The sequence below is a fragment of the Hydractinia symbiolongicarpus genome, chromosome 3 (genome assembly GCF_029227915.1).
Source record: "Hydractinia symbiolongicarpus strain clone_291-10 chromosome 3, HSymV2.1, whole genome shotgun sequence".
Lineage (NCBI taxonomy): Eukaryota > Metazoa > Cnidaria > Hydrozoa > Anthoathecata > Hydractiniidae > Hydractinia > Hydractinia symbiolongicarpus.
This window is the reverse complement of record NC_079877.1, coordinates 29,243,070-29,254,669: the sequence shown is the minus strand read 5'-3', so window position 1 is coordinate 29,254,669 and position 11,600 is coordinate 29,243,070. Positions and strand designations below refer to the sequence as shown.

Below are 11,600 nucleotides of genomic sequence, written 5' to 3'. Positions count from 1 at the left end.
TTTAAAAACAGAGAACAATGGGGTATATAAACACATCATAAGTATCCTCCATTAATTCTCCATTATTATTGTAATTAACATAAAATACAACTTAATAAAAATAAAAAATAAATTTCACATATATATAGTATATATTCTGAAACAATAGTTAAAACTTTAACTGGATATTTTATAACTAATCTCGATCTGAAAAATTCTGAAAATTCCAGGATACAGGATTTCTATGTATGAACTTCACGATTCGAATATATATATATTCGAATAACTTCTGAACAATTTCAATTTCAATGAATTATTACTCAGTTAAGTTACCAATAAAATCCTTTAAAATTTCTCTCCTTGAAGATTTTTCGAAAATGCTGATGGTGCATGGTTTGATAACAGGTGATCTGAAAAAGAAAGTGCATTTAAAATTGAGAAAAAAGAATACAATTTTACCACTGAATCAGTACTAGGTTGTTTAATTATTGTCCACTTCTCTGATTTAAAGTTAGAATTTATTAAAAAGATACAAATCAATGCCATGTGATGCACAAAAGGTATACTATATAAATATATGTATATAAATTTAGTCAAGCTGGTTTTGATATCATTGTTAAACAAGTAAAATATTAAGCAGGCGATACAAGATTTTCAAACCTGTGGACAATACAGGACTTATTTTGTCGAAATCGATTTATTGAATTGAACAAATGTGATCGGTTATTATTGAATCCAAACAAGTTGATACAAAAAAGGGTAGACACCCAATTAATAAATTTGTCAGATTTAATAAATCAACAACATCATATTATAATTTCAAGAAAAAACTTGAAGAAAAAGTGAAGAAAACAAAGAAACCTGTAACCTACTGTGGGTAGCGTCTAGTTGTATTCCAACGGCTAACTATGTTATGTTATTGGTTAATTTATCAGTTCAACTTGACTGGTCCGTGCATTGAACAACAATATTCTTTCATCTTCAACAAAAATCTTTTTATATACCTGATAGTAGCCTCACAAGGTTCCTTTAAAAGTTATTTTACTCACCCAAAACGCCCGTACTTTTTGCGGTGTATGTGGCTTATCAGCACCCTCGTTGATAAAATTATGCAAAGCAGGGTAAAAGTTTTTTTGTTGCTGGTGACTTCTGAAAAAAAGGAACTCTAATGAAAGCACTATTTTGTGCAGTTCTAGCTTGATAGCTGTAGTACAAGTAAGAGTAGTTTTACGACTATTACCTAATAAAATGCAAGAATTTAAAAATAAGTATTTAGCTCCCTAGCTACATCAGTAAAGCTACTACGACAAGCCAGACCATCGGGAACGGAAGACCAACAAAATGCAAGCAGTTTTAGTCATGGCCATACACGGAATGCTCTGTTCTTGATTGACTTTAAATTGTGATGCATTTATAAATTGCGGCCTTTGGATCAACGCCATAAACCGTTTTGAGTTTAATTTCATAAAAGATATAAGTAATCCTTCTACTTATTTACTGTTAACAAGTTTGGCAACAACGTGGACAAACAAAAACAAATCTTTTCTTGAAGATAAATTCACGTGCAGCGACATTTAAGCACATTAAAGGAGACAATATTACAAAGCTTCAAATTAACATAACAAGAGAATCTCGATTAACATTTTTTACGGCAGTCAAATCTTCAGAGACAACAAGAAAACCGAGACAAGATGAGTTTTGCTCGATCAGTGTTTTGTCTTGATGGTACCAAACACACAGGTCGTGTTATATCAAACCGAGGTTGGATGATCGAGCCGAAGTTCCCAGCGGAGTTGAGAGTAAGAAAAAAACTTCTCCATACACAAAACAAACACTATATACCTGCGGTCTACTAAATGTGCGCCCCTTCGGCGGGGTGCAAATAAAGAGACAAGAGGTTGCCAAGGCAAAGGCATTAAGCACGGCAAGGAAAGGGCACGGCAAAGGCAGGCAAGGAAACAGGAAGAGGAATCAGCAAGGCAGGCGTAGGCAAGGCATAAGACGCACAGGCAAGGGCATAGTAGACAGGCACCAGAGAAGACATAGGAAGGGTACGCAAAAGGAGGCATGGAAACAGGAAGAGGAATCAGCAAGGCAGGGTTAGGCAAGGCAAGGAAACGGCAAGGCAAGGCAGGGCAGGCAACTTAATTCAAGAATTACGTAAGGGCGCGAAGCGCCCGTAATGTAATTCTGATTTTATGAATAAAATCGAAAGAAGATCTAATACTGGATTCTTACAACCCAATCGGCGACCGAAGAAGCTTAATACGCTGCAACGCGGAACACCTATTTCCGCATGTTGTGCATGTACTTTACACTCAAACTTAGGCCTGTGCCTAAAAATGAAGTAACATATCAAGGATCCAACGTAATATTTGTCCACGCGGTTTTAAAGACGGATTGTTAGATAAAACACAGAGACAAGTCATCATTGTGATAACAAATTACATTTTTTTCATGATATACATGAAACTTAAAACAATTTAACGACGCCAATGTGTCCCACGGCGGGGTTTCAAATAATACGTATCTAAAATATAAACGAAAACAGTTTAGGGTAAGGAGTGGGTGGGATGGCAGTATTAGATCTTCTTTCGATTTTATTCATAAAATCAGAATTACATTGCGTAATTCTTGAATTTTATTTCATAAAATCTCAATCGATCTAATACTGGATTCTTACAACCCAATCGGCGACCGAAGAAGCTTAATACGCTGCAACGCAGAACACCTATTTCCACATGTTGTGCATGTACTTTACACTCAAACTTAGGCCTGTGCCTAAAAATGAAGTAACATATCAAAGATCTAACGTAATATTTGTCCACGCGGTTTTAAAGACGGATTGTTAGATAAAACACAGAGACAAGTCATCATTGTGATAACAAATTACATTTTTTTCATGATATACATGAAACTTAAAACAATTTAACGACGCCAATGTGTCCCACGGCGGGGTTTCGAATAATACGTATCTAAAATATAAACGAAAACAGTTTAGGGTAAGGAGTGGGTGGGATGGCAGTATTAGATCTTCTTTCGATTTTATTCATAAAATCAGAATTACATTGCGTAATTCTTGAATTTTATTTCATAAAATCTCAATCGATCTAATACTGGATTCTTACAACCAAACCGGCGACCGAAGAAGCTTAATACGCTGCAACGCGGAACACCTATTTCCGCATGTTGTGCATGTACTTTACACTCAAACTTAGGCCTGTGCCTAAAAATGAAGTAACATATCAAGGATCCAACGTAATATTTGTCCACACGGTTTTAAAGACGGGTTGTTAGATAAAACACAGAGACAAGTCATCATTGTGATAACAAATTACATTTTTTTCATGATATACATGAAACTTAAAACAATTTAACGACGCCAATGTGTCCCACGGCGGGGTTTCGAATAATACGTATCTAAAATATAAACGAAAACAGTTTAGGGTAAGGAGTGGGTGGGATGGCAGTATTAGATCTTCTTTCGATTTTATTCATAAAATCAGAATTACATTGCGTAATTCTTGAATTTTATTTCATAAAATCTTAATCGATCTAATACTGGATTCTTACAACCAAACCGGCTCCACTACACAAAGCTAGTGGAGCCCGGACCTCATTCCTCAGTTCGTAGCGTTTTGACTTTTCCTAAACACAGAATTCTGAAATATTTTGTATTTGGCATTAGAACAAGCTTCCTTCCTATAAAAACGTTGTCATATGGATTCCTTAGACCATGAGCCCCTTTCTAAAATATCCTTTAGGCCTGACATTGCTGCTTTTGATGTAGAAGCTGATCTGCTAGAATGGGCAAAAAACTTATTGGTATCGATCCCTGCCTCCTTGAGCACAGTTTTAATCAAACCAGCTCTTGTGGGGCTGGCCACACCTTTATGAGGACTAAAAGTACTAATTAGCAACTGTGAAGCACCACTTGCTTTCCTCCATTCACTGGTGCGTTCTAAATAAACATTCAATGCATTAATCACACAAAGATCCTCATCATCGGGATAACTGACAAAAACAATAGATGGATTTGGCTGCCCTTGTCTCCGCGACTTATGGAGTTTATTAAAAGTAAACGTATATTGATCATTTGTTTTAGTCATAAAATTTATATCCAGATTATGAAGACCCAACACCCTAGACGCTAAAGTTAAGCTAATAGCATTGTGAGTTTTAAGGACAATGACCTTATAGAGATTTGTCTGTTATCTTTAAATGTTTGTTTAATGTAATCTATGAAAACCTGAACATCCCAAATAAAAGTGTGTTTTGGTTGAGGAGGCTTTTCATTAAAAACACCTGATCTCCTATAGGCCTTTCTTGAATCTTATCGTGAAAGGCTGAAATGGCTGATCTATGGGAACAAATAGTTCTATATTCATACCCCTTTTGAATAAATCCCCAGAATAATTTATCACAAATTTTTAGGGCATTGAAATGGATCAACCTGTTGTCGACCACACCAGCTAGCCTACTTATTCCAGGACGATGAATAATTTGCATTAGTACCCTTTCGTCTGGAAGCAATGATGAGATTGGAAGCCTCCGGTGAAATTCCTTGCTTCCATTCTGCTGAGTCCCGGGTATTTCGAGACTCTCAGTCTGCCTTGATATTTAGACAACCTGGGAGGTACTTTGCAGTAATCATGATCTTGTGGAGTAATAGGAAATCCCAAATTTCCTTGGCTATTTTTATCATAGTTAAATTCTTTGTTCCTCCCATTTTGAGGAGGTAAGACAATGCTGTCATGTTGTCTGTTTGAATGTGAACTGATGCAAATTGTTTTGTTTTGTGAAAAGACAGAAGTGCTAGTTTGATTGCCAGTAATTCCAAAGCATTTATATGAAGAATTTGTTCTGTTAGGGACCACATGCCTCCCGTTCTGTTCCCTTGACAAACTGCTCCCCAGCCATTCAGGAAAGCATCTGTCTGTAACAAAAATTGTGTTTGAGGTTGAATAAGGGAACGTCCATTGTACAAAGTCAGATTGTTCACCCACCATAGAAGTTCTTCCAGGGATTTCCTCCTCAAATGCACTAGGGTTGCATAAGATTTTGAAACTTTTAGACTTTGAATTTGCTGTTGTTGTAGAAAACAAAACTCTAGACGAGCTGGCAGAACTGCTTCTATGATGGAAGACAGAACTCCTATTAATTGAGTCAGCTCCAGTATAGTGGCTTCTCTCGCCTTGTACAAACTCAAGCACTGTTTATGTATTTTGGCAACTTTCTCCTTTGTTAGATACAGAGACATGGTTAATGAATTCACAGACATTAACAAGAACTCTATTTTCTGAGTTGGCTCCAGGACAGATTTTTTCAAATGTATTAAAAATCCCAAATTTTGTAAGAAAAAAATCAATGTGTCTCGTGCCATAAGGACCTCCTCTCTGGACCGTCCCAAAATTAACATGTCGTCTAAGTAAATTACAATTCTGATCATTAAACGACGAAGAACTGCCATGGGAATTTTCAGCAATTTTGTAAAAATCCGTGGAGCTAGAACAAAGCCAAAACAAAGACAGAGGAATTCGTATAGATTGCCTGACAACTCGAACCTCATAAATTTTTTGGAAAAATTGTGCAGTGGAACACTGAAATAGCCATCTTTCAGGTCTAACTTGCACATCCTATCGCCTTCGTTTAATAGGAATTTTAGTGAGTGCAAACCCTCCATTTTGAAGTGTTCGTAAGGAAAAAATTTGTTTAACTGCTTGAGGTTTATTATTGGTCGATTTCCTCCATCTTTTTTTTTACTAAGAACAGATTGCTTAGAAACTGCCCCTCTGTGGGAGCTATTTTCGAAATGGCTCCTTTTCTCAACATGTCTTCCAATTCCCCATCTATTAACTTTTTGTCAACAGGGGAGTAAGGTACTTTTGCCTGTGTCGGCTCTGAAATAAGGGGTATTTTAAACAGGATACTTTTGTCCTGTGTCAACTTTTGCCATGCTGGAAGAAAATGTTTAGGCGTCCTGCTAAGGGTACAGTTGGGATCTGCCACCCTGAGAACAGATTTTTTTGGCAGGGTGAACTTGAGTGAGATCCTCCAAGTTCACCCAATTTTCGATTTGTGGAAGTGGTGACTGACTGTTGAGAAAAGGATCCTTTTCTATCTTTAGAAAAGTAGGTACCTTCATAATATGGCTTTGTCGGTGGTTTGTAGCTGTTGTAACGCCCCCCTCCCCCTATCCATCAATCCATCTATCCATCTATCCATCTATCCATCAATCCATCTATCCATCTATCCATCTATCCATCTATCCATCTATCCATCTATCCATCTATCCATCTATCCATCTATCCATCTATCCATCTATCCATCTATCCATCAATCCATCTATCCATCTATCCATCTATCCATCTATCCATCTATCCATCTATCCATCTATCCATCTATCCATCTATCCATCTATCCATCTATCCATCTATCCATCTATCCATCTATCCATCTATCCATCTATCCATCTATCCATCTATCCATCTATCCATCTATCCATCTATCCATCTATCCATCTATCCATCTATCCATCTATCCATCTATCCATCTATCTTTAGATTCACCAAATTGCTGGATTGCTCCCGAAATGCAAATTTCGTAATCAGTCTTTAAATCGCTCTAGTAGGAAATGTAGTAGGAAATACGTGGCTGTTAAGTGCCAAAAAGAAAGTTTCATGACTCTTTGATGAAATTTAAGTAAAAAATTTCTATAATTTACATTTACAAAAAAAATTGAGCAGAAGTGCGCAAAGCGTTTGAATTTCGGGAGCACGCATGTTTTCTCGGGGTACATTGACCCCCATAAGTTGTCCTTTAATCCCATATTAGCTTGCTTTATTCCCTCTTAAATGATAGAATCTCACTCCATTCCACCTTTATTTTATCATATCTATCTAGGAAAAATACAAAAATTTTGATAAATTTGGTTGAGTCAAGTTCATAGTGTAATATCGGGTATGTGTTACGTACGCTGATGTAAAATGCGACTTCGATAACGTTTGATTTTTTCAGTGTAACTCTCATATCATCTTTAAACACTACAAAACCAGTTTAAATCCTTTTGCTTCTTAACAAAGGGGGTCTGGGGTATGTTTAAAGGCTGGAATGGAATAATAAATATTTTTTGAAAAAAAATTATAAGCATTTTCTCGAGTTTTTGCCTTCAAAAAATTTGATTTGAATTTCGGGAGCCCAAGATCTTCTGCAAATTTTAAAATTTGGTTTTCGGGGCAATTCCCTGGATATGCTGTTACCTTAAACAGCGCTCGCTTATTCTTGTTTTAATATGTTTCCAATTGTTTATTAATGTGCAGTACTACAATGAATGAAGTAAGGTAATTCTCTGTCAGTCCTTAACAAGCGGGTGACATATTTTCAGCCTACATTTTATGGGTAGGCCGTTTTGAGACATTTTCCGTAGTTAGGTATGGTTGATCTTACCACTCCCATACTAAGGGTAAAAAAAGTTGGTAAAGGTGCTTATTATGATGACACAAGCTATTTGACGGGAAATTGCTGACGTCAGCATTTTTGTTAAGGTACCTAATTTCTGCTGACATCATCATTTTTTCTTTTTTTTCCTTAAAATTCCTTAAACCGAAAGATTTTAATTTTCTTATATTTATCCTAAATTTTTCGTTTCTACAAACTTGATTGTTTTACTTCTTAAATAAATAAAAGTAATAAACAAGAAACTAATGAAAGCAAACATTCCGCGTATTCTCCGTGATTGTTACAACCAGAACAATTCGCGACATTTTAGCGAAATAGACTCAAATTTCAGTTTAAATTGTACAATAAAGATCAAAACTGTTTTAATTTTAGACATTAGCATGCAAAATCTATCACGGAATATGTTCATCTGGTTAAACATAAATAGGAACCCTCTTCGCCCCCCAGCCGGAATAGAATTAACATAATTTCCCGGATTTGCATTTCTATATTAAATGGCGTTCAAAATGATATGTCATGCAAGCTTCGGTTTCGTAAAAAAGCACAGTTATAGTGCTTCTTCAACAGTGGAATTTTATTGAGTATGTTTAATAATTACCAATCCATTCGGTATAGAAATAATAAGAATACGCAAGTGTTTAAAAATTTCAGCAGAAGTCGGGAAGTGTAAAAGTTGTTATGAAAATATGGGTTTAAAAGATGATTAAGAATTGCAACGATTTTGCCGATACTGAAGAAGTGCAATACTTTCGCGTTAAGTTTATTGTTTAGAGACGGTTGTTTTAAAGCCATTGAAGAAGCTTCTGAGTTTTTTCTTTCTATTATTTTGACGGGTAGTCATTGGTATACGCCACATGCAGGTTCAGATTTTTTGGTTGACAAATTGTGGTTGTCAGACTTCCATGTTTTACCCCATGAACATATTTCGTGATAGATTTTGCATGTCAGATGTGGATGTTCGCTTATCTATTTTCGCTTGACAATTAACAGGATCCCTAATTATCCTTTATGAGAGCTTTTACTTTTACTTGTATGTATAGTAGCACTGATGATAGTTTTGTGATCGAAAAGATTGTGCTGAATTTCTTGTCTTGTTTCTAGATTTTTATTTCTCAGCATGATTATTCTTCCTATATTCTTCCTATTATTCTTCCAACTTGATGACCAAAGAAATTGGTTATAAATATTTGGATTCACGGAAACTAACTTCTAATTTCCTTAAAAAAAAAAACATTTTCAGGATATTTAGCAATCAAACGGTGTTATTCAGGAATAAAGTCAGTCTGTTTTCATGTGTGGCAGAGGTGCCCGCAGGAAGCTTTTACGTGGCGTATAAGTAATTAGAGTTTTTTTTTGTACGTAACATTAGAAATTAAACTTTTGGGTCAATTTTGACTCTTTTTCCGTACTAAAGCTTCCTTTATATCTAAAGTTAGTTCTTAAAATGCTTCCTAATGATGACAAAGACCATGACAAATGTACATGTAAGGCCACAATCGATTGATATCAGAATATATTTCTGCCATGCATTGAGGAACTGATTTGTAAATGCGCTGGTCATATAAAATTTAAAAATAATTTTCTCTGTAGGTGTTGTAGTGAGTGGCAAACGTCTACCAATGTTTTCTTCTATTTCCCTGCATAAACGCCCATAGCCCCTATAAATATGCCTTCAAAATTTTAAAGAATGCGACTATTGCTAATTATGTTCCAAAGGAAGTTGCGCGGTATTGCTTTTTTGTATTAATTAAGGAGGATGAGAACTATTGTTTGCGAAAAAAGTCAAAACAAAAGAGGAAATGGCTGGAGGTTCCGTGTAAATGTGTTATTAATGGATAAGAGACTTTAAAAAAGACTGAGCATGCAATAAAAGATTTCTCTAAGAGGGAAAAAATTATTTGCCTGAATGCATTCTCCTTTCTTTTTATTCCTAATTTGAAAAAGTCTCCCAGATAAAGGGCCAGTTAGCCTAAACTCGGGTAAGCCTATGGGCTTATAAATAGGGTTGGCTTATATGCGGGGAGATAGGGTACACTATTTTGTTGGAACTACTGATCGCCTAACTGTATCCAACGACTTTTGTTGAAATAACCTGTACTTGCTCTAAAAATGAATTAGAGTCAATTCTCTAGAAGGTGGATAGTTGTTATTTTTATACAAGTAATGTACACAGAAAGGTATTTCTGGAAGAAAAAAGACATTTAGTTAATGGAATATAATGGGCTTACACACGCATATTCTACTACACGTCATTTACTTTAACAGTTAAGAACCAAATTTATTTTCCCATTGGGTTATCGTGAACTTTAATAATCAACATTACATAATCGATTCAAATTATCTAAAGACACATCATTCCAAATATAGATAAAATGTATAGCAAATCTACTAGATTTTACACAGACCTCCTTTTACTCGCAAATTAGTCCTTTTTAACTGCATTTGAGGTTTCTGATGCAAAACCATCATTTCAATATAAATACCCGTGTTCTGTCTGTTTGTGCGCGAAAAAAAATAATGACACGGAAACACGAAATACGATATATAAAGGACAGCGAAGGTCTCAAAACATATAGAATCATGTCCTGGTCCTTCGTCATTGACCCGAAATGAATTCACAAACTATCTGAAAACAAGAGGCTTGAAAATCGTTCACCAAAATATGAGAGGTTTATTTTACAACTTTAACGAGTTATATGAATTGATAAATTCGACTAAATTTAACATCATAACCCTGTCCGAAACACATCTTAGTGTGAATGAGGCTTATATTTACGAGATCCCAGGTTACCTATTTCTTCAAAGGGATAGAGTTGTAGGCAAAGATGGTGGAATGGCAATTTATATTCACGATACTTTAAATTGGAAACGGCGAAGTGATCTGGAAAAGCGGGAATTGGAAAGTATTTAGATTGAAGTTTTAAATAAAAATTCGCGCAGTGTACTTGTAGCTACTTTCTACATTCCACCCATGGGATCCAAATATCTATTACCATCATTTAATATAATCTTTAACGAAGTGTTATTAAAATCATCATCAGAAAATGAAGAAACAATCATCCTTGGAGACCTGAACGTTAATTATCTTTGAACAAACTCTGGAAAAGAATTTAAATCAGAATCTATGTGTAATGACAATGATAATACTGACTGGAGTCCATTTTACAACAGCAGTGATGTAAACTCTGCATTATTTCTCTTCAACAGCCTGGTGAAGGAGATTTTTGACAAACACGCTCCAAATTGAAAGGAAAACCTTGTCCTTGGTTCACTCACCCAATTATATTAATGGAGAGTTACTGTTTTTTTGTTGCAAGATTGGGAAAAGCTAGCTAATACATTTATTTATATTTTATTTTTAGTGGACACCTTGAAAAAAGAATGGAACAAAGTAAGAGATAATCAAAAAGGGAGAAAGCAACAAGATCTGGTTCTGCTAAAAAAACATTACCAACTTGCAACTTTTTTGAGGAACTATCATTTTTAAGAGACAGCCTTACCAATAGAACACGACTTTCAAACATACCGTCATCAATATTAAGCCAAAGTATTGATGAAGAAAATAATTCCACTTCCTCAAATTATAATGTGTCATCCCATGAAAGTGAGATAAGCGATCCACCTGCTGAAACACCACCTGCCAAGCATAGAAAAAGAAGTAATGTTTCGAGTCAAAAAAATGATACTGATTTCTTGTTAATGAGAATGCTTGATAGGCATTTAAATGAATCAGACAAACAACAACCATTACAAAAAGAAGAGCCAGTGGAAGACGGAAAAAAATTATTTTGTTTAAGTTTACTGGACACGCTGAGAGGTTTAGACGAGAGAAAAACTACGTTGGCACGAATTAAAATCCAACAAGTGTTGTTTGACATAAAATTTGAAAAGTAAAAACAATTTATATAATAACTCGTTTTTTTAAAATTTTGTTGATATTACGTATAGACTTGTTTGTTATATTACAAAGACAAAGTTTCGTAAACATAACATCTGAGTAGGATACCAATCAAATCTTACAAAAGAAAAGCCATTTTCTTTTTTTGAACAAAACAAAGGAACAAAATCAGAAGAGCATTGTTTAGTAATAAAATATTAAAAGATTCAGGAATTATTGAGGACTGTGCTCTATGAGAAAGATGTTTTATGCTAATTTGTATTTT

General features: G+C 35.1%; 1 protein-coding gene across 1 annotated transcript; it reads right to left on the bottom strand.

Moving 5' to 3' along the window:
* Nucleotides 1–4,582: 4,582 nt before the first annotated feature.
* On the bottom strand, nucleotides 4,583–5,662 carry LOC130637025 (uncharacterized). The gene has a single exon (XM_057446879.1). The coding sequence runs from the start codon at nucleotides 5,660–5,662 to the stop codon at nucleotides 4,583–4,585; it is 1,080 nt and encodes a 359-aa protein (XP_057302862.1).
* Between the last annotated feature and the right edge of the window lie 5,938 nt (nucleotides 5,663–11,600).

Bases quoted from the DNA above. Each gene is read 5' to 3' on its own strand.
- LOC130637025 (XM_057446879.1), bottom strand. From the start codon at position 5,662: ATGGAGGGTTTGCACTCACTAAAATTCCTATTAAACGAAGGCGATAGG.